The sequence below is a fragment of the Apaloderma vittatum genome, unplaced genomic scaffold, assembly GCF_000703405.1.
Source record: "Apaloderma vittatum isolate BGI_N311 unplaced genomic scaffold, ASM70340v1 scaffold9895, whole genome shotgun sequence".
NCBI classification, from domain to species: domain Eukaryota; kingdom Metazoa; phylum Chordata; class Aves; order Trogoniformes; family Trogonidae; genus Apaloderma; species Apaloderma vittatum.
The window spans coordinates 4,444-28,736 of record NW_009717641.1 but is presented as its reverse complement, the minus strand read 5'-3'; the positions used below and the strand labels follow the sequence as shown (position 1 = coordinate 28,736).

The 24,293-nt window shown below is 40.0% G+C and overlaps 1 protein-coding gene across 1 annotated transcript; it reads right to left on the bottom strand.

The window, feature by feature from the left end:
* Positions 1-3,527: 3,527 nt before the first annotated feature.
* On the bottom strand, positions 3,528-20,861 carry LOC104269642 (glycerol-3-phosphate acyltransferase 3-like). The gene is made up of 12 exons (XM_009869981.1): positions 20,706-20,861; positions 12,623-12,695; positions 10,904-11,174; positions 9,723-9,797; positions 8,998-9,087; positions 8,032-8,125; positions 7,628-7,743; positions 6,171-6,226; positions 5,747-5,832; positions 4,835-4,963; positions 4,115-4,194; positions 3,528-3,642 (listed from the first exon to the last, which is right to left on the bottom strand). The coding sequence occupies exons 1-12, from the start codon at positions 20,859-20,861 to the stop codon at positions 3,528-3,530; spliced, it is 1,341 nt and encodes a 446-aa protein (XP_009868283.1).
* Between the last annotated feature and the right edge of the window lie 3,432 nt (positions 20,862-24,293).

Sequence of the window (24,293 nt, the reverse complement as noted above, 5' to 3'; positions counted from 1 at the left end):
TGTAGCCATACATGATGATCATTTCTTTAAAAAACCTATTATATCTGATAAACACAGTATTTAACATATGAACAAATTAATACTTACAACGTAGTTACAAAACAAGCTGTTTAATAGATGTCTGTATAAACTTAAATGTAGTGTTTAATAGCTATCCCATATAAAAAGAAATATACCATTCTAAATTTATTATATAATCTATTCCTTAAAAATCTGATATAGTGTTGTCCCCAATATTACTCTATTTAACATCTATCATCCAGATACTAAATGTGTTTCACCACGTGCGTCTTTCATATAGTCAAATACAATTACCACAGGATATCAACTGCTGTCAATAATCTGCAACTGCACAAAAATCATGACTACTGATTAGTAAAGCAATTATCATATTAAAAGAGTTCAACAGGGCTCAACATACTGTAAAATTAGAAATTAGTGAATACCACAGCCATTATATGGAACATCATTGATTGGATATACTAAACGCTAGCCTTGATGACAATTGATCATGATGAACCCTGGTCACAAAGGAGTCTGGTGCACTAATTGAGGAGCCATCATTAGGTAGAATGACAAATAGACAAGGAAGAGAGAGAAGAAATGGCTACAAAATCAAGGTCCTTCCTATCTGTACAACAACAACTAAAAAAAAGCAAAGAGCCAGGAAGGCCTCCATCTCTACTCCACTAACTTCTAAGCCTACTTTTCCAAAACCAAATAAACATGTGAACCCTCATGGATCATCTACAATCTGCAGCACAGCTGGGAAACGTGCTCAAAACAGCCTGAGCAATGGGTATTTCACTTCAGCACTTCCTAAAGCAACTCCCACAGATAGTCTAGAAAACCCAGAGGTCCCATCCATAATGTATCTGTGACCTATCTCCATTGTCCTGTTCAAAATCAGGCTTCAAGCTGCACACACAAACAAAATACATTCCTTAGAGTGCCTCGAGGCTAACGCCAGGTGAAGAGCTACCCAGGTTGTTTTCTTCGCTTACATTCAGGGCAGGCTGCAAGAGGAAGAGTTGGGTCATCAAGTTTGGCATTACCAGTTCACTACAGCTCTAAGAAACACATGCTGGTAGAAAACAAGTTCAGAAGATGTCCCTTACTATTCTAAAAAAATGTGGTTCTCCTGAAAGGGTCCCCCGTCCCGGATCAGGAGCATAGAGTATCAAGGCATTGAAGAAACTCATCACAGCAAATGGAAGTGCCATGCTGCCTTCAGGAACATTCCAGGCTTGCTTCCTCTACTGAATTTAAAAATAGAAATGAAATCTCAGGGGTTAGAGTCATACCTGGGTTTGAAGCAACTCAGGGATGGAAGTCTTTTTGATTTTGATTTGTCACAGGGAAGAGACGACCTGGGTAAACCCCACACAACACAAGCTGCTGAAACTCAGAACAAGCACAAGCTTTGGTAGTAACTACACCACGATTAATAATCAAAGACCCAGTGTTTGGGGTATGCAGAGTTATTTCTACATTTTCATGGTTTTCTGCAAACATAGGAGAAATAGCAGACTCCTTCATCGAAATTTAGGGCAACTCTGCATCAGACGAAACGCTAAGGCCGAGCAAGGGGGAGTTTCCTACCGCTGACTAGGTGCCACTAGATGGCAGCCTTTCGACAGTTCTTGTAGTACCTGGATGTACAGTTAATGAAACACATCCGAAACGAGCAGCGAGTCAGGAAAAAGAGGCGTCTCCCAAGAAGGAGAGGAAGTCACAGAGACAATGATCTTAGATAAGTCACAGCTGTAGAAAAAGACTTTTGGAGTCAAGGGGATAAAGGACTCTACTACATCAGTCAGTTGTAACGTGCTGTGAAAGATTGTCAGATGTTTTAGCCAACTCCAATTCAGCTCCCACAGAGTACAAGAGGTCACTAAGTTGTTTATCACTATGTCTTCTAATAACCCACTACATTTCTGTGATTATAATTAACTCATGTTTCTCCTGATGGTGCTATATGCCTAATAGTTGGCACTCAGGCATCCTTTTACATACATACAAAGTGTGGGGATATATATATATACTCCCACACACAGAGAAAGAGATATGTATACTTATTATACAAAAGCACACCTAAATAGAAGATGGGACCAAAAGTTTTGGAGTCACATAAGTTCTTGGAGGCCCAGGAAATTTAGAGAACTCATCTAAAATACTGGCTCAAATACCTTAAGGCAATGTCAGTGATTTACACAAGAAACTCACGCTGCCTTAATGCTGCATAGTTACAACCTGCTTCAGGTTACTTTACCCTTTTAGCATAGCAGCAAAATATAAACATGAATAGTGGTAATGTCCAAGTAACACCTTCTAAGCCTAGACATGAAAACCCAGAAATATGAGCCAGATACTGAAGCTATTTCAGTCTGCACATTTAGTTTAAAGGGGTGAAAGCACAGACCATCTTTATAAGCTCTAGTCTCAGCCAAGGAAAACTTGGGTAACAGTAATGTGAACATCCAAAAAAAATGCTTTCAGAGGACTACTGCTCAAGCTCTGGTTTTGTGAGTTTACCTGACGAAGGACAGGCACATTAGACAGTGACCCAGCCTTTATGGGATTGTTAGAGTTGCCCTTATTTATTTAAGGCTTCAGAGCTATTTATCAGGAGAGCAATTATTCTTTGTACAAAGAAGTACTACAGGTGACAGAAATATTTCCATCTCAAGTTCCTTAAGTGCACTTGCTCTATTTCTTTCTGGAGCGTGCACTTGTCAGAGAGCAAATCAGTAGCTTTCATACCAAGCAGTAACACAAGCAGCTGACAATCCAGAAATAATTAACAACAGAGGACAACACGAGTCACATCACACACTTTCTATAATTTGTGTAATGCATACAAACAGATACAGAAAGGAATATAACAAAATGAGAAGACACAGTGTGATTTAAAAATGCAACATATTTTTCCACAACATTGTGTTTGACTTGACTAGTGTAGCCCAGTGTCACACACCCCCAGACAGGCTGCCCTGGACACTGTTCTGCTGTTTGTCAGCGGGACCTGGGAAAAACCTCCTACATTGCCACCCCCGGTCTTGTGACACAGAGGGGAAAGTCAGCAACTGCACCTTTCACTCCTCTCCAACTTGCAGTTCAGAAAATATATTTTAGTGTCTTCTATCTCCACAGCCACACAGTGACTGTGGCTCACAGGAAGACTGCCAGGCCAAGTCATTGATAGAGGCTAGGAGTACAGAAGTGTTTTATTATGAGGTAAGAAGTTACCATTTCAGTCTTCAAGGTAACTCAAAGTCTTTTTTAAAGTGTTTTAATGAACCAAAGTAATTTTCTGGCAGATTTTTCTCACTCAAAATCAGAGTATATGGTAAATCTTTCTATTTTAAAAAGGATGCCCTTATTTAATACAAAATATGTTTAAAATGTTTACAGTTTTCCTCCTATGTCACATACAAAATATCTTACAGAGGCAGATAGAAAGCATGTCAGCCCCATTTTTCTGGTGGAGAGAGGTCAAGAAAAAAATGAGATAAAATAAATACCATTCAACAAACACTTCCGTTTCCCACAGATCCATTTCCTATTACTATCTGGTAATATTTTTTCTGTTGCTCTTCCCTGAAAGACTCTTTGACCTTTTTCCTTTTCAGTCCCCCATCCCTGAAAGATACAAGAAAGAAACAGCCTTGAGCTCACTTCAGGGTCAAGGAAGAAAAACATTACAGCATTTAAAATGTATAATCAAAGCAGCTTTCACCCTAAATGTTGGCTTTTGCAATACAATGCTAAATGATCTGTATTGCCAAGACCTACCACACAACACAAACAATGGCTTTCCTTTAATCCATTATTTAACAGGTAAACAATTTATTTTCAACAAATATTGCCTGCTGGTTAGATCTACCTGTCGGCTCCATTTCTCTTTTTATACTAAATAGACTAGTCTATTTATTCTAGTGAATCTGTTTAAGGAATAAAGTAGTATTTTCTGACTTGCAGCCAGTAAAGGTGATAGACTACAGCCCAAGCAAAGGAAATCTAGGAGAAGTTGTAAAAGATTTCAGGCTAGCGTTTCAGAATACAGCACACCTAAATATGCTTTAAACCCAACCTCAAAGCTGTTGTTTCTTACCAAGGAAGTACAGACATTCCTCCCCGAGCAGCAATGGCAGCCTTGACTCTGTTTGCGAAGTGCACAGCATCTTCTTCTTCCTGAAAAAAAGATGACTTATTTGTTTTGCAATTCAAACACTTTTCCCATGTCTCACTTAAAGAGATGTGTTTTGTCAGATACAGGGCAGTTTCAGGTAGCGCTGGGGAACACAGGCTCCTTTGACACATTTTGGGGCTGAAAAGAATGAAGCAGGAGGCTCTGTGGTTTCTGGGGCAATCTCAAACAACATACACCATAAGGCAGCAGCACCCCAGTATGGACTGAAGAGAAGGCCTGAAGCTATTTATCACTTCCGCAGTGAAAAAGGCAGGTCTGTGCCAGGCTGAGGGGCAGGACTCCCCCAGCATGAAACCACATTTTAACATTTCTTCTAGTCTCTTGGAGCAGAGGAAAGCAAGGCAGCTGCACCCAAGTAAAGCAGCCCTTTGTGAGCAACAGGGAGCATGCTGCAGAAATGTCTGAATCTCTGCAAGAATAGTTTTAACTTGATGGTAACTAACTCACACAAATCCATGCTCACTTAGTTTTAAGACTACAGCATTGCTTTCTGGCCTTTGTCCATTTAGTTGTCAATAAAGATTCTCAAACATAATGCCATGCACAGCAACCGTGCACAGCAACACAGACTTCGTCCCAGACAGCGTTTTACAAGCATTTTCAAAACATCCAAAAGCGTACCTCTTTGACCATTGGTGGCAGGTACCACACATTACAGACAACAGCCCAGCTGGTCAACATATTAAACATATAGGTCATCACGGAATACTTTGTGCTGTCCCAGAATGCATCTCCAAAGCGGGGGTCATACTAGAAGACAAAGCAATAAGCAAAAGGGCATGATTTACTTACCTTAGTTTAAATCACTTAAGCTCCTCTTTTTTGGCCACAACATCACAGTTCAGCTTTTTAAATCAGAGGCAAATCTTATCATGTCTCCTAAAAGCAGCAGTAAATTCAAAGTAGAGCTCCACAATTCAAAATTTATTGCAAGTTAGTTAACATTTACAAGCAATGCAGGGCCCCAAACTGTGATAGACCCATTGAAACACATCTCACCTGTAACCAGATAGGCCTACTCAAAATTTAAAGACTTGTCATCTACAAATATGCTGACAACAAATATTTCCTTGAAAACACTCACACCAGTTTTAACACTTTTTGTAAGATTAGGCAACATTTTAGTTCCAGAAAAGGTAACTAACCTATCTAAGAGCTAGGGTGACTTGCCTAAAGCTACTGAGAAAGCCTTAGAAGTGCCAAGAAAAGCGCCTTTATCCTTAGAGCACACAAGAGCCAGAAGCCCTAGGACAGATAGACTAAGCAGAACTGAACATGCAGCACAGCAGTTGCTAACTGTGCTTTTCCAGGTTGCTCATAATCACATGCAAAGACACTCAGTGAAACATCTCATACTGCACTGAACTGCAAGTCATAGCACACCATGAAAATATCCCATTATCTCAGGGCTTCTTCAGTACCTTATTCACACAGAACAAAACCCTTTTTAAGCTTTACACATGAACAGCTTCTCTGACATGAGAAGCTTCTGCAAATAATCCTTCCATGTTTGGAAAAGTGCAGTTGTGTTACCTTGATTGCTACTGGATAGATGGTCCCTCCTACCTCAAAGCTTCCCTTCTTAAACATCATTACTGATGTGTTGTTTATGCAGGTACCTGGCCAGAATTAAAACATATTATGTTTAATCCACTCCAAGAAAAGTATCAGCAAATGAATCCTAAAGTGTCTCAAGGAGACGTAAATAGCTAAAGGTGAAAATTTGCTTTAGTTCTGAAACATAAACCCAGAGCCTGTTCTCTCTTCCATTTTGCTGTAAACTAAAGCAAATATACTGTCATAAACCTGTTATAAAATATTATAATTTGACTTTTAATATCTCAAGAGCTAAATAATTCTAAACTCAAACATCTCACTTGTAAAGACCAGGTATAATAAACTGCACTCAGTGGCAAGAAGTGAGGAGAGCAGTAACACCAGTATAGTTATTTCCTACCTTCAGGGAAAATCAAAATGGGCAATTTGGCCTTATCTGCAATGTGTTCTCTAATTCTGTGGAGAGAAAACAACATATCAGCGTATACTTCATCTTCATAGAAGACTCGTATTTATTTTATTTGGCCAAGAATCTAAACATCCATTACCTCTTACATAGGACAAGAAAAGCCCTTGCCCAATTGCCCTTTGCCAGTCAGTAGCCTCAGCTGGGAGTGTGTGCTAGTTTTGGACCTTTATCTCAGGGGTTCTCTCTTGCTAATTGCAGAAGTGAGTTTTTTAACAAAACTGTAAGGTTTTATTTCACAATTTTAACAGAACTAACATGAAGCCAGAGAATGGTGGCACTTGAAGCATGTAAAACTTGCTCCCAGGTTCCAGCTGTGAACACCGTTGACTTCTGACTGAAGTATATTCCATATTTCTTTTTTTCATTTGTGTTCTAGGTTCATAACATCAGTTTTATATGTATCTAATGGTTCTCTGCATTTAATTAAGAGACAGGTCGCTATTTTACTATATTTGCTGCACCACTTAAAAACAAATGTATTACCACCAGGCAGATTACTGACACATGAAATGAGTTGTTTTCCAAGACACCTGTCTTTCCTATGACTGAAGAGCATGCAGTTCCTCTCCAGTCTGCATTAAAGAACAAAAGCAAAACATCAGATATCCAAAAAGGGAGAGAATGATTCAGCATGAGGGCGGACTCTCCATGTTTCTAAGGACAAACTGTCATAGACACTCACTTAACATTAGCTGTGTTGTACCCTATTTCATGCAAATTTAGAATGACTAAGAACAGTCTCTGTAAACACCTGAGAATATCAGAGTCAAATCCTTTTCATGTCCTTAAAGTCCAACATGCTGTCTCCGCCAGGAATCAATACTGCAGGCCTGGAAAGCAGTATAGGCATTAAGAAGACACATTATGACACTTCTCCAGGATGCTCTTCCAGCTTGTAGCAGCTAGGTGGTACCTTGGTCTTTTTTTTTTCCTCCTTTCTTTTTTTCTTTGATGCTATCAGCCTCCCTTTATCCCATACTCACAGCAGATATAAAACCAGCTTCAATGCTCAGAGCTGATGGAAAAACATATCATGGCAAGGGGCAATCTGGGAAAGCGATGTGCTGACAGAACTGATTTCTGTCCAGACATCGCAAATCAGCAGCCTCAAAACTGAATGAACAGATGAGCTGGCTCCTGCCTGTGGCAGGCAGAGCGATTATGGCAATGTGAAAATTTCCAGAGGTTACAGGGCAAACAAAAGTTCGGCAGACAACTGCTACACCCTGCACCTTCATTGATGAAGCAGTTCCAAACCTTGCACTGATGCCATGCTACAGCCACCCACCAAAAAGAGAGATGCAGGCTGGGAACAATCTCGACTCATGCTTGGACCTCACAATTATTAGACCTGATGGGACAATTAAGCAAACACCTCACTACCTTACTTTTTCCTCACCAGATGACGGTCTTTCATTTCTGAGCGTTCAAACAAAACATGCTGACTGGTTTGCATGCAAGATTTTTGAATAAGCCCCAGGAACCCTCCGTGCACCTGTCCAACCTGTAAGTCCAAAAGAAACTGGTTACTATGCAAACACACAGCCACACCCGAATGATAAAATTCTGAACACAGCTACATCAGTTTCTAAGCTCATTCACAAAATTATACCAGTCCTTTTGGTCAAAAGTGTGCACGCACCTGCCTGTCTCTATTATTTCAGAGTCCTGAATAACAAGTTTGAGTTCTATCAAATCTCACTCTTTCTAGCAGCAAGGTTATCTTCTTACCCAACACTACATCTATGGACATCACAACATTACCAATATTTACCAACTCCCTTGCTCTTACCAAGGAATAGCATCCATCACTGGCCAGGATGAGAACATCTAATGGAGACGTGTGGTTAGCTACACAGATGCCTCCTTCTTGTGGTCTGTTTTCCCTGCAGCAACAGCCATAAAAGTAATGACTTAATGCTTATTCTCCAGAATAAGCAGGCTCAGTCAGGTGACCCACCCAGGGAGCATACATCCACAACTGGCACTCTCAGTGACAAAAGCATTTCAGGCACACAGCTTATCAGCAGATTCAGAGAAAATAGAACTCAAAACATTTTTAAATACTAGCATTGCTATAATATATGTTAAAAATTCCTGCAGTGCATTACTGCAGGTGAGTTATCTTCATACTTTCAAGAGTCCCTTCACATTTCAGTAGCTCTGGCATTTCAGCAAAACCAGTCTCCTTTTAGCTCAGAATACAAGACTTCAAAGTAGGCATTTTAACTGCACACCATTCATAAAGGTCTATATCAAAGACTACACAAACACTAGAACTCCAAAAGCAAAGACACTAGAGCATGATTTTCTTTTGTTTGTTTTCTCCACCACCAGTTGAGCAAGATATTACATAACACTTAGTGAACTGCCACTCGTAACTTAGTTTAGGAGAAATAGTGAAGAACTATTTACCAAACAAATTGACTAATAGAACAGTCAAACATTTCATGGAAACATTCTCAAATATGATTATAACACATTCATGGCAAACACTGAGAAAAACACCGAAGTGTATATTTAATCAAGAACTCAGTACTATCCCACCTTCGCACATCCTGCCAATACACAACAGAAGACACAGTCAGGCATGCAAACATCTTGAGAGTCTAGAATGATCTGAACAGCTTCTTGGATCAAACTGCACCATCACGGTACCCATGCAGTAATGGAATGAGACTCCCTCCCTGAAACTCGAGACACAGAGTATTCTAAGAAACCAATACCAAAGCAACAAGAGCAGAGTGGCACCACTCACCTGTCATGGAAACGAACAAGACCAGCCACACATCGGATACCTAACGCGGCACATATCATCTGAACCTGGTTGCTCAGCCAGCATTTAACTCTAGAAGAAATGGAATCAGACATCCATTTCCAGTTCACTCATAGAACAGCGTAATGTAAATTCTCAAAATTATTCCCAATAGCTATTACTACAAAGACCAAAGTAAGATGATTCAACTACACTAACAGTGCCACATTGGAGGAGCTTATTGGGTATCAAAGATATTCTTGGTCTAGTCTTCTGCTGTCATCTATTCTAAACCCACCAGATTCAAAGGCAGAGAAGATAATAGCCAGGGTTTTGGTTTTTAGATTTTCTTTGGAAGCAACTCCAGTTGACTCATTCATTAACATTAATTAAATACAAAAATATTTATCTGGTGAATTACCTCTGTGGTTTTTTTGCACTGACAGGACATAACTATCTCACAGTATTAATATGAAATTGCTTAGGATACATTATTTGCTTGCTCTATTCTGCTTCAAGTAGAGCGTACTCTTTATTTTCCACTCTAAGACATACTTCCATAAACATCTGGCTTACGTTACATGTCCACTTTCAGATGCCATTGCCATACTCTTTCACAGTGTTCTATTAGTTTACAGTAGAAAATAAAAATCACATTAATCCTAAAGCAAAATTAATTCAAATCTTTAAAGAAATAGAAGTGGAAAGAACCCACAGCAAACACCTACCTGCCATTTGGAAACTGTCCTACTACTGTAGTGGCCAAGACCAGCAAGAGGATGCTGAAAACAGCCAAGCAGACACTACAAAGTGAAATAATCTTAATTAAAAACTGAAAAGCAAGCAAGCAAGCAAATCTTGAACTCTTATCAATTTCACATTGCTCCCCTCCACTTTTAATTGTATCTAACCAGCAATACAAACCAGTTAAGGTCAACAGGATACGAGCATATTTTTACTGAATTAATAATGCAATGAGTACAAAACCTTGTGCTGCTTGGCACCTAACCTCCAAAAAGCGCCACTCCTTGATTTGAAGCTATCACATGATAAAGAAGCTATTGTGTTCAAAGAGGATGGGGAATAGTGGCTAGTGTTCTTTAATGCAGGTGAGAATTCTCAGTACCAAAAAAGGGACGCAGCATTTAACTATTAAAAACCTATCCAGAAATTTCAGTATGTATTTCCACTCCAAGCAGTAAGCTACTATATAATCGTGAAAGTTAAATCTCATTAGTTACAGCTGAGCAAAACCAATATTGAAAGCATTTCTATATAAACGTTGTCTTTTTAAGCTGCATATCTTAAGTTTACTCAGAGGCATGTGTTCGATTATGTGATTGACTGGTACGAAACCCCTCTGCAGCCAGCAGAGGGACTGCATACCAGATAGCACTGCAGCTATGTTTTGAACATACTGTCCTCCCATCAAAGGAATAAGAATTTTTAAAAGATCCTGCTCTTTAAAGGAGTTAATAAAATGCTGGTTTTGCTTAAAAGTATGAAAGACTGAAAGTTTGATATATTCCAAGTGGATGTCTTTTTTTTCATCCAGCCCTGTGCTCCCAGAACACTCTCTGCTTCAGTCCTGAGGTTTCAGTATGCAGTCTCCTTGTCTGTTATTCAGACAGGTAGAGCCTGACCCTTTCAGTTGAAAAAGATGTTACTTTATATAAAAATCAAAATAATTACTAATAAAAACATATGGAACAGGACCAACGTACATCTTCAGCAGCTCTTTTTCCTTTTGCATATCTTTTGAGTTTTCGATGGCATCTTGGAAAACAAAGTTGTGCCAGGCTCTCCCTCTTGCACTAGTTAGCAGCATATTATTCCCCATCTTTTGTAAAAATAACTCCCCCAAAAAACCAGTATGAAAACTGATCTCAGCAAATGACAAGTGGCTCACCGAAAAGGCAACAAGAGACAATATCGAATTAGGATCCCGACGACCCACATAATGCTCAGTTGCCAGCTCACATGGTGCAAGTTGGCATTGGTTCTGCTGAGGAGATTCCAAGACACCAGCTCCTCAGAGGAAAACCGTCGGGTGACTTCATCTTCTGCAATTGCCTCACACCCCTTCTTGGAGAAGTACATAACATCAGCAAGGCTGAAGCATCCTTGGCGCTGGCCCACAATCTCCTCTTCCATGGAGGTTTCCTCTCTCTGGATGATCCCTGCATGAGGAAACGAGTCTTCCTTCCACACAGTGGAACGGACAATATGGATTCCAAAAAGAGTTAAAAATATGTGTGCTTTTTAGCAATAGCTCTCCTTCCCACTCCAAGCACCATAACTGCATTGCTATGCCTCATTTACATACTGGCATTTAGTTCCACAACTTCTCCAATCCATTCAGACCAAGCTGCAAATAAATCCTTGAGGACACCACCTACTTAATTGTCATTTACTAAACAATATATATGCACATATACCTAGAAATGTCAACAGCACACTGCCAAGACTGCAGACCCCTCCTGGTGCCTTAACTCAAATTCAAGCAGTGTTTGTATAGTTCTTGCTACTGGTGATTAGTTTTATTTTTTTCCAGGCCACAATGATCAGCTTCCTCTGGTATTTTTTTCTCAGTCGTCTCTCTTCCCCCATTCCTTTCCCTTTGAAAGGCACTTCACTATCAACAAATTTAAAAGTGTCTAATTTTTTCCCCTCAAGATATGCACAGCGTAACACAGAAGCATTGTGTAGAAAGAATTACATGTTCATGCTTGCTATCTGTGAAAGTATGCCCCATGGGACAGCACACAGAAAGTCTCAATGATCTGGCTGGCTATAGTGACTTAAAACGGTATTGATTCATAACACTTGCCTTTTGGCGTTTTTTTGGGGTTGTGGTTTTTTTTTTTCTGCAGAATACATTTATATTAGTCAGTAGACTACCCCTTGATCACAAAACTTTCCTCTAGCTGCACTTCAGTCAAAGCTTCAACATCCAGGAAAACATTAGATCTGAAATCCATTAGCTGACAAATCAAACATTCTACATGACTAATGACTAAAAATAGCACTACAAGTATTATTATTATGGGAACTTAACACAGTTCACTGCAGTCAAAGAAGAAAGGAAAAATAGTCAGGAAGAGAGGAAAAAAAAAAAATAAAATTACTCTCTCACATTTTATCCCCGTGCTTACAGAAGAGTGTAAACTGTTAACTGTGATCCATAGGATGGTGTAGCTCCTTTACTTGAGAGACCCTGGCATTTTGCATGCTAGGAGTTACAAGAAGAGAGAGAGAATCCATACAGAGCAATGTCAAGGGAAAGAATACTTACTCCTCGTAATCTTGTAAAGAGAGAGCTGATGGCATCAGAAAGTACAAAGTACTCATTAAAATGGGGACGGCTTCCCAAATGCTTATCAGCAATGTTTTTCTCTGCCCACACTAGTCTCTGGCACCTTGTATTTAGAAGACTTAAGGTCTCCTTTGTAGGTTTATAACTTCAGCAGTTATTCGCCCATCAAACTCCATTTTGGCCATTCCAGTTTTTGTACTTCAACATCAGATGTCATTTATGTTTCTGCTTACTCTTTTCTAGACAGATGTTAACATAGTTGTCTTTTTACAAGATGAATAGTGCTGTGTCACCTTCATTGAGAGATCTTACCAGTGGAGATTAAATTTCCAAGTGCCAGCGCCTTCTGCTTTTTCACTCCCTCCTCAATCTGCAGGGTCGCCCACTGTTCCCAAAAAAAAAGAAAAGTATATGTTGATAGTTTTAATTTCATCATTTACAGGCACTCTGTAATCACTGTAGGTGAAGTGTCTGAGCCTCTTTTAAGGAAACCAGGTCTTAGATTTTCATTTTTCAAAATCAGCCTGAAGGCTGTCCTGCATGTCTCGTGTTCCACTTGTGACAGACTACCTTTTGCCGTTGTCAGAAAACGTAGTTTTCAAACATATTTTCAGGACACAGGCAGTTGTTTGTTGTTTTTTTTTTCCTGGGACTTTTTGGTTGCATTTGGGGGGGATATTGTTGGGTTTGGGGGGGTTTTGGCTGAGATTTTTTTTGTGGTTTTTGGTTTTGTTTTCTTTGTTTAATATCCCAAACGCCACAAATTACCGAGCTACCTAACAGACTCTGAGGTTCATGGATTCAAAAAATCTCTCTTCCCCAGTTAGCTTCAGGAAACAGAATGATGCAAAATACAATCACTGACATTAGAGACATAGTGGAAAAAAATAGATCTAAAATGGATTTTACAGAATAAAAGAGATTACTTCAGCTTTAGAGCATTCATGTAGTTTTTGTTAAAAGAAGACAAAGGAGGGACCATTTCATATCCCTAGTATTTTGGAAGATGTAGTTTTGGTAATGAGCTTTGACCCTTCCCTGTATATAACTTTTTAGCCACACTACGTTCCTCTTCCCTGAGCAGAGCAGCATAAAACTCCTCCATCAGCAAAATCAAATATACCAATGTACCAATGTTCATGTTTTTGAACATTTTCATCATACACATAGACACAAACAAATAGTAGCTCTCATATTTATGTCAAAACATTCGCCCTTACAGAGGACACGGAAGACTTGTCTGTAGGCTCTGCTCATTACTAAGGGGTCAATGACCCACTCAGCTCTTGTCCTCACTATTAAGGCATCCCACCTGCAACAGATAAAGATGCATCCTTCTGCTTCAGGATTAACTCTTGCCAAACAGTTTATTTCCCTATTTCTGACATGCACAGCCATTTATGTCACCACAAAGCTCCACCTCAAATAGTCTTCATCATGTTGCATGTGCCAACAACATTGATTAGCTTTTTGCCATCCTTAAGCTTTACACACTTCCTACCAACTCCTTCTGTAGCTAGAGAAGTCTAATTCACTAACAAAAAAGGGACACTTTATCATGGCATAATTAGGATATTTTAGTTACCCTTAGTTAACTTTTTTTTACGAGCCATCTTAAAAAAGGAAAAGCAGAACAGGCAGCAATATGATATTTTAAACTCCATGCAAACCATCTGTTATAACACCCTGAAACAAAAAAATTATATAGACCTTCACCTCATCTACACTTTATATTTATTCCATAGGAAAGGTAAACGGGTACATCATCTGTCTCAATCTTTTGCAATACATGGGGAGTCATTGAGAAGTGGAGAGCCAGAGGTTATCATGAAAATTGTAGCCCACACATTGAGAAATGAAAGAATTTATAGCACAGGAACAAGAACATAGCAAAAGTGATTAAAGGCAGGAATGTGGCAAACTCAGCCTCTTTATATTGTACTGCTGGTCCTTACCCCTTCCCCAATACCCTTTAGGATAGTTGTATGGCATGAGGGAAGAAAAGAAATTAAAATCACCTGGCTTGGCAAATAAAGCCCTCTTCATTCTCTGCTTTCCTGTCTACCACCTTTAGTTTGACCCTCATGGTTCTCCTACATGAAGAGGCACCAGGCAGTTGGCAAGCACTGCCAGAAATGAGTTTGTTCATACTGTATTGAAGGATCTGGCTTTTGAATCCCAAAAGGATTCAGAAAAGAGTGATAACCACTGACCAAGGTGACTCACAGAAATACATTAACTAATTCAAATGAGCAAGACAAGTCAAAAACAAACAAAAATTTATGAAGTTGACTAGTAAAGCATAAAACCCTGCCAGGCTATTACCTAGAGCCTCATACCACAGAGAAACAGTGGGACAAAAGTGGCAGCCTCTAATTAAATAGCCAGCCAAGGATACAAAGGCAGAGGATAAGGCAGATGAGGAAGAATTTTCAATAGGTGAATTGTTACACAGGGCTTGTTAGCTTGGAAAAGAGCTGCCTGAGACAGCATATTACAGAGGTCTACAAAGTCTGGACTGGCATAAAGACAGGTGCATAAAGAACAGTTACCCATTTTCTCCTCTAATACAAGAACTGGGACACATCATAAGAAAGTGTTGGGCGCAAGGTGTACGAGCAAGAAAAAGGTAACATATTTCCACAAAACACAGCTGAGTTCATTGTCCAGGACATATTGCCAGAACTCAACTAAACAGGAGCAGTTAGATTAAAAAAAAAAAAAAACAGATGAAAATCGTCACAGGCCACAAAAACTCTGCTAACTCATGACTCAGTGTGGGAGACTGAAGCAACAAATAGCTGGGAGGGTATTGCTCTCAGTACAGCTACACAGTCACCCAGCTCTGAGGCTTTTCATCAAGCAACTGAGCTGACGCCTGTCAAGGCCAGGCCACCTGTCTGGGTCAGACTCTGGACTGATCCAGCTGACCAAGTTCTACATTCAGCATTTGGCAGCATCTGTAAGTTTAATTTGTTTTTAAAATATGAAATAAGGCTTTGTGATTGCCTTTGTTTTGCACAGTATTGAGACAGAGCTGTCACGCTGGTCTTTGTTGCAAAACAGTAATGAAAGGATGTTTTAAATACCTTACAAAAACACAGATGTTGCAACTAACATCGAATTTAAGTGTTAAATGAAGCAACTTCATTCCTAAGTTTGCTGACAGAACGAGAACTCAGGTCCTGTGGTTCCCTCCCTCCCATTTCTGAAGTGATGAAGACATAAGGAGTCTGAACTCTCAGCAGGTGATTCTACCTGCAATACTGATTTCACTGCTTAACAGCCCATTTGTTTGAGGCTTCTTGTAACTACATTCTGAATAAAATAAGAGTGCTTAATACTTCATTCTATTAATTACTTTCTTCACAATACACAACATGAAAAGCTATACAACATGGAATTTTCATTTTTTAAGATCCCAATTATTCTAGATTTCCTTCCTTTTTTCCTTATAAGTACAGTTCAGTACTCCATTCTTCCACACTACATAATAATTCATTTTTGCCTCTCTTGCTCTACATTCCCATATATTACTATCTCTTCTCCCATATTCTCACAAAAGCTTTTCCTAAACACTCATTTCACTGGCTTTTTTCAACCCTCTTGGCTTTGTGCTCATATGTGACAAAGGCCTTGAGGCAACTACTCCGCATAAAGTCTTTCGATACAGTTACAGAAAGTCCATAGGTTTTTAGTGTGGGCTAAAATCGCCATCTAAGATCAAGCTCTTTGGACCTGTTCATACAACAGTCCTTTCTGTCTGGCCTTATTTCCCTTTTCACATCCCAAGCAAGAACAACTAAATCATACTGCAGGTCTGAGAGGATGTATAAGCAGCGACTGTCCACAATCAGTATTAAGTACTCACAAATCTCCTGGGTGCTCTAATGAGGGTAGATGAAATAGGTTGAGAAGGCTTCCCAACATGTGTGTGGAATAAAAACAATTATCATTTCTTTGTATTTTGATTCAGTGGCTAGTTCGGGTTAACCATGTATTCAAAAGCACAGCAGTGAGGAGACACATCTGCCCATACTCCCGTGGGAGCTTACAGCGTATTTGCTACCTCAGTGTAGAAGTGAGCTATCAATTCAAAGAACATCCACAATTATGAGCTGGCTGATGCCTTTCCTACACATATTTCTCAAGAAACAATCCTCCAATCTCATACAGAAGCTCAGATCTCAGAGAATTCCAAACTGGTTCTTGGCAAATCCCCCTGTACTTGGCACTGGTGACACCACACCTCGAGTACCACGTTCAGTTTAGGCACCACTGTATAAAAAAATATTGAGGTGCTGGAGAGGGACCAGAGAAGGGCAACGAAGCTGGTGAGGCAACAGTTAATCTTCTGAGGAGCAGCTGAGGGACTTGGGGTTGTTTAGCCTGGAGAAGAGGAGGCTGAAAGACCTTATTGCTCTGTACAACTACCCAAAAGGAGGTTGTAGCAAGGTGAGGGTCAGTCTCTTCTCACAAGTTACAACTGATAGAACAAGAGGAAATGGGCTCAAGTTATGCCAGGGCAGGTTTAGGTTAAACATTAGGAAAAACTTCTACACTGGAAGAATTATTAGGAAGCCAACAGGCTGCCCAGGGAAGTGGTTGAACTGTCTGTCATCTTTCAATGTGTCTAAAAGTTGTCTAGATACAGTGCTAAGGGACATGGTTCAGAAGTGGGCCTAGTAGAGTTAGATAAGGTTGGACTTGATGGTCTTAAAGGTATTTTCCAACAGCAATGATTCCATGATTTTATACCTAACATTTATTTGACACTCACAGGACTGCAAGAGGATGGTGTAAACTTCATGCTAGCAAATGCATTTTCTTTTGCAGCTGCAATATTAAGGAACTGGAAAAACATCCCTAGCGTAGCCTTGCTACTTATAATCATTTCCACCAAACCCTATTACAAACAATCAAACACAAAGCTTAAAGAAAACACATTATTTCACAAATAAAAGCTTACAAGCATATGGGAGATAACACTATCAGAAACCAAACCAAATTAATCATTATCATTTCCAGAAATATTTCAGGGATAAATGAATGGTAATATTAGTAATTATGCAGTTCTGCAACTGAGAAATTACCATCCTGGAGATCGTCTACCTTTGTAGCATCCACATGTCCTCCAAAAAAACCCCAAAACCCTCACCAAAACAAACAAAACAAACACTCTTACAAAACAACAACAAAAAGCTCCACAAACAATCACTCTTCAGATTTCCAAACCTTCAATCTTCCTTTTGTAAAAAGCTTTGTTTCTAAAAACAAAGTATCTAGATTCCTTGATGGAGAAGCCGCAAATTCTTTCCATACATAGATTACATCTTGCCCATTTGTTCTAGTCACTGTATACAATGCTACAACAATTCAGTGAAGTCAGGAAACCAAAATCACTAATCATATGCCACCATTACTCATTGCTCAGTAATAGACCTGCAAACTTTATCCTAAAGCACCTAGAGCTCCCAGAAAATTCAGTAAGGGCTACAGGAATCAAAGAATGTTAGGGGTCGGAAGGGACCTCCAACACCCCTGCCAGAGCAGGATCACCTACAGTAGGTCACACAGGAACACATCCAGGTGGGTTTTGAAAGTCTCCAGAGACAGAGACTCCACAACCTCTCTGAGCAGCCTATTCCAGATACTTCCCCCCCACACCCCGAGAAAGTGTATCTTTTGACATTGAAGTCTCTAGTCTTATTTTTCTCAAACTGACATTGCAGAAAAACAAAAGCACGTTTTCCCTCTGCCTCCCGATTTGCATAGTCATTTAAAGTTGTAAGAAGCAAATATACAGTGTTCTCAGGTGAGAAGTTTTCTCTTAATTTTGCTGGTCTACATAACAGACTAAATCAAATGCAGCACAATGGGGAATCCAGTCATAGTGCTCAAGGTTGGATTTTTGGTGAAACATCAGCTGATTTTTTGGTACTTCTCAGAGCGCTGATATTCCTGCAATATAATCAGTACTGTGTTAATACATGACTAAGCATCCACTTCTGGCATTTTCAGTGTAGGTCTCCAGGAAGGCGTCCTACTTCTCTACGCAGGCTAGCAACAGGAACCACAGCATTACAGAACTGTTGAGGCTGGAAAAGACCTCGGAGATCATCAAGTCCAGTCTATGACTCAACACCATCACATCTGCCAGAGCACGGCACCAAGTGCCACATCCAGCCTTTCCTTAAACACCTCCAGGGACGGTGACTCCACCACTTCCCTGGGCAGTGCATCCCAGTGCCTGAGCACCCTCTCCATGAGGAAGAGCTTCCTGAGAGCCAACCTAAACATCCCCTGATGCCATTTCAGACCATGCCCTCTTGTCCTGTCACCAGTTGCCCGGAAGAAGAGCCTGACCCCCACCTGACTAGGACGGTCTTTGTGCGTTACCCCATTAGCAAGATCTCGGCTAGAAACAAGCTGGCACTTCACTAACCTATCAATGTCAAATTGTTCGGTTTTTTTTGGATGAAGGGCACATATAAGTCTCCTTTTAAAGTTAACTGTATCCCAAGAAGCAACTTCAGCAATATTCTGGTGGATGAGCCCCCAGGTCAAGGTAGGTCCAGCAACTGCACACACCAGCTGTAACCCCATATTTCCCAGCCCTGCCCGCACTTCCAAAGAGCCAAGTGGGCCAAGTGAACCAAAGTAAACCTAACATTCCTCCCATCCTCTCTCCCTCACGTTTCCTACCAGGATAGTTACTCTCTCAGGACGAGGAGAAGCATTTGAACAATACTTGAAAGAAAACGGTTTAAATTAATCATGAAATGAAAACAGAGGAACCTCCTTTTTTTTCTTTTGCCCATAGGACAGTTAGGGAACAACTTTCAACAAAAGAAAAAAACAGGCAGCCTGAACTACAGTTGCTGCAGCTGTGCTCTTCCTGTTATCAGCTGCTGTAGCAACACGGAACTAGAAAAGGCTGTATCTGATCACATAGCAATTAATTACTCTTTTTTTTTTTTTGGCAAATTAATCACCCACGGTATGAACACAACTACTGCACTCATAACCTGCCAGGAAAATTGTGCAAAGAAAAACATTCAATGTACTTTTCCAAAGAGAAGCAGCTTGCTACATTAAGCACCCACTGAGGGGGTCAGATGTCCTTCAAAGTTAGCAAATGTATGGGGGCTAAAAAAAAAACCCTGTATTTTTTTAATATCTGCCAACTGCAGCAGCAAAGCTATCCAAAGATCTCCGCAGGTATGATATGAGAGAGCCTGATGAAACCAATTCCACAAGTGCCACAAGCATCTTATTCAGATACCAATAAGAATTTAATTAGTATATTACTGTCTGATAAAAAAGTATCACATATGAAAGCCAATGTTACATATAGTCACTGCAGACAGTCATTTCCCATGAACATCAGTATCTTAAATAACAAGCAACCTCTAAAGTTTGCAGCCATGTCCACTATGCTAAATGATGCTCATACGGAAGGAAAAAAAAAAAAAGGCAGAAGAATTATAAGACAGAAATAAGATAATAAGAGGAAATTGGCAAGAAAAATGGTCATGATATCAACTGTATCACATTGTTACAGACATGTTCTATTGCACAAATACATGGCTCTAACAGCTTAATAAGAGTTAAAGTAACAATACATGTAACTAGTTTTCTACAACAAGAAGGAAATATATTAGATGAAAAGCAAGAAAGATAAAGTTTTTCTACTGGAAAATGAAAACGCTTCACTGTTCAATATAATGAGACCACAGCACCTACTTTTGGCCACTGGTGGATATGGAAAGTCAGACATGAAAAATTAAATGCAATTCTGGCGTACTAAAAGCCCCGGAAAAGTTTTACTGAAATCAGCAGAACTGGGATCTTAGCTATGACCTGCTCATCTCTAGAAAAATTACACTTCTAGAAGGTTGCATGAATTATTTAAGTCTCCTATAGGAAAATATAAATCGGGGGGATCCAGCAGTTACAAGTGGGACAAACACACACTTCAGTACTCATTAATAGCATGTAAATATAATAACCCAGATAAACCACTGAAACTTACGTACATCTAAAATACATGTTCTTGTTGCTTACCAGCTCCCATAAACAAATACAACATTCTTATATTTCAATACTCACAAGCATAGCATGAAGTATTCTAACCAGTCTGAACTAGAAGCAACACATCATGTAATCTCTACTTTATACCCAAGAAAATCTCAAACCAGTACCAGAGTATAATGCAGAATATAATTAGATACAATTCACAACACCATTCATAAGAACTACTACTTAAGTTAAAGCTGCAAACAACGCATCTTCCTGTTGACTTTTATGGCATCTATATCAAAATTATGGATATTTACTTTTTTATTTAACAACCTGAAACAAACATGTACCTTTAACTCAATTCTCAACTTACCTCTAACACTTTTAATAAAATTTTCACATAGACATGAGAAATCCCCAGTGACACTCTAAACACAGATGGCAACAAAACTAACACCACAAACAAAATCATCCAGATAAACAGAAACTTGCTCTCTGCAAGGCCATGGCTCTCTCTGTTTTCTTCCATGCTTGCTCCTTCAAAATGCCAATCTGCTGCCTTTCTGACAATATACACTCATCTGCAGTGGAGGATTCAGCAAGCTTCAAGAGACAGAAGCAAACAAAAACTACACATTGTAAGAGCCAAAGCTATCTCTAGAAGAAGGCTGCTTCCCTCTGAAGCCTCACATCACAGCTGCTCTCAATGATAATGTCATTTCTACCTCATGTCCCACCCTAACTCCACCCACTTCCTTTTAATTGATAAGCATTTACTCACCAGATATAACAGAGGAGAAGAAAGAAAAAACATGATAAGTAATAATATACATTAGGTAATAAGATGCTGCCAATAAAGAGCCTTGTCAGTGTGTCAACTGGTTTTCACAAGATGTCCCACCAGTAAATTACAATACACCAAGTAGGTGTGGTTTTCAGTCTCCCTAAAACCTCCTCTTCTAAAACTCATTTAATACACATGAAGCTCTACTCCAGCTGACATTTGCTCAAAGTAGTAACTTATTTCATCAGACTTTCTAATTCATGATGAAATGACTGCCTCATTTTGGAATTTGACCAAAGAAACCACACTGAAGCTTGAGGTACAAGCCAGGCTATTTTATTTTATAATAACACCTGTGAAACAGAGATGCAAATTTCAGCAGGCAGGAACTGCTTGCTGCCTCCACCACTCTACAAGAAATTAGCCAAACTGTATTACAGGGTTACAAAATGCATTGTGGTGAAGTAACAAGTCGCCTACCTTTGGATCTACTCAACTGCAGAATTTAAATACAATAGATAAGCAGGTTTCTCCTTCTATCCTATCGAGAGCCAATAGTTTGATTCAGTATTTTTAAGGAAAGACTCAGCTCAGTCCCTTACACCAACTCCTCTCCTGCCTTCTTGTACACATCACAGAAGAAACAACATTGATTAACTGTAACTCTAGAACCTAAGAGGAGCCCACCGGCTGCTCATTTATAACCTTATCGTAGAATAAATTAACTAACCTTGGTGGAATGAATATTTAGAGCATAACTTCCAAGACAGTGATAGCTGGTCCACAAAAGATCTTTCCTTTGGACATGCTTGTGTTAGCGTGTTTGTCTAAGCCTTTTAAAATATGCCTGTTCCCACATATCGTTGTTTTTTGTCACTGAGCAGCCTCAATGCACACAGACTGGATTCCTTAGAAATTAAAGCAGATCCTCTGTAGAAATCACACCAAATACACTCCATCCAGCAACAGAAGCACAGATATCAGGGTAGGCTGCACCATCACCCAGTCCTCTAGTTTTACCATGCACCCAGGCACCAACAAGATCATCTACACACGTTACAAGCTCATGGGATAGCACAAGACGCTTCTTTTGCCATATGAGACAAATAACTTTTCTATCTTCAGATTCACTGCTGAATGCCATCCCTCAGGTCTCTGTAACTACATCACATCTTCTTCAGCAATCTAAATTTTCTTTCGCATCTTCTTTTCATTATCTACTTGCTTTAGCTTCTCTCCCCTCGCTGACCTCTTGCTGAGCCTTCTGCATCTTCTACAAAACCTCACCGGTTTGTTTTTCAATTGTTTCTGCGTTCCCATTGCTCTTTCTCTCAATGGAAACTTGGAGCCTCTCACTCTCTCATTACACCGCTGCTGCTAGGCACACCATTACCCACTATTTCTCACCTGCCTCACCAAAAAACTAGTTCTAGGCTTCTCCAGGAATAACATTTCATCATTCGTAAAACAGCTTTGCTCACCCATTCGTGTTTAGCTACCATTCCTTACGTTCTTATTTCCGGTCTCTTCCTTCAGTGACTGGCCCTGATAACACAACCTTCCTTGGGAAGGTAGAGAGCTGGATGAGCAGGCACAACGCAGCGCACCTCCAAAGAGCTAGCTTCAGCCTCGGCACAGGGGACAGGTACGCATGCCGTCCGGGTGCTAAAAGCTTTGTGGGCGTGAGGGTGGAGGTAGTTTCTGGGACCTGATTTGAAGGAGGAAAGGTGGCCCAAATGAAGCATCGGTAGCACGCTGGGAAGTAATAGGCAGGTGTGGTGACTCTCTTAATGGTATCAACCTAGGCATGTGAAAGAAGGATCGTTTCTTAAAAGCAGAGACAGACTTCCTTACTCTGGGGGCAGAAAGAAGAGGTTTCCTCTACTAAATGAAGGAGAATTGTTTTCCATTCTAAAACATCTTATAATTTGCACTGCCTATTTCATCCTTACAAAGTCATATTCCCCACCACACCAGGAGCACAGACACTGTAATTCTTTCCTACCACCTGCTAAAAAACCAGAGAGCAAGTAAACTCCTCCCATTCTCACCCTCTGTCATGTTGAATGATGTGACTGTAGCCCTTTGTTAGATATAATTTTCCCTGGCAGACCACTCAGTCCAAGTTTTTCTGGGGTCTGCTGAGACAGCCACCACAGGCATATCCAACAGGCTTGGAGGGGGACCAATAAAGCAGAGAGGCTTTGACAGTCTATTGTTTTTCACTCAACGTGTTACATTTGCCACACAGCAAAAGGCAATTACTATACCCGTTCCCCTCAATTTGCTCCTGGAGAAGCAGCACTACAAGAAAAGCAGCACTACAAGAATCCACTGAGGTGAAAGCGTAACCTTGAATTCCTGGGCCAGCCTGGGAGCCCCAGCCACTTGCAGCGTTGTGAAACAGGAAGCCATAGGGGTGGGATTCCCACATAAAGTCAAACTACCTAGCCCAAAGGCACTACAAGATCCATATGGCCAGGTCCCATCTTTCTTCTTTGCTTTATCCGCTTTCTGCCTCCAGGAGTGATGCAAAACATTTCAGTGTTCTTACTGTTCTATTGCAAACCTTCAATGTCACATGGCTTGGAGAGTTAAAAAAAACCTACAACACCACAAAAACCAAACAGCAAAACTACTCAAACCAGGAATGACACCAAAATCCAAAAGAGCCTCTATGTCTGCCTATTAACAGTATGGAATAAAAATTTTAATGCGATGGAAAATTGTCCCAAAAAGCACTAAAGAATGAGCTTGAGTACTGGAATTGGTCAGTCATGACCAAGGAGTTCAGTTTTCATTAATCTTCTGCCAAAAGGGGCTGGCAAAGCTTCTAAAGCATCTTTCTGCTCTTGGCATCAAGGCCAAAGCAGATCTACTTCTTAACTCCAAAGCACTTGAGATTGCTATAGAAGTAAATCTGGATTTGAATCGTATCTTTGCCCTATATGAAGGTGACACATTTGCTTGCAATGTGAAGAATGAAAATTCTTTATTTCTCTTGGAAGCTTCCTATTTTCCAGCCAGAAAGTTGGCATAGGTTAATACACACCCATCACAATCATTGATTTTTTTAATTTTCCAAAGAACCACTGAAATGCATGTTTGTCAGATTCCAGTATGAATAGACATGCATCCAACCTTAGGAGCTGAATAACTACAGTTTGTGATGAGTGT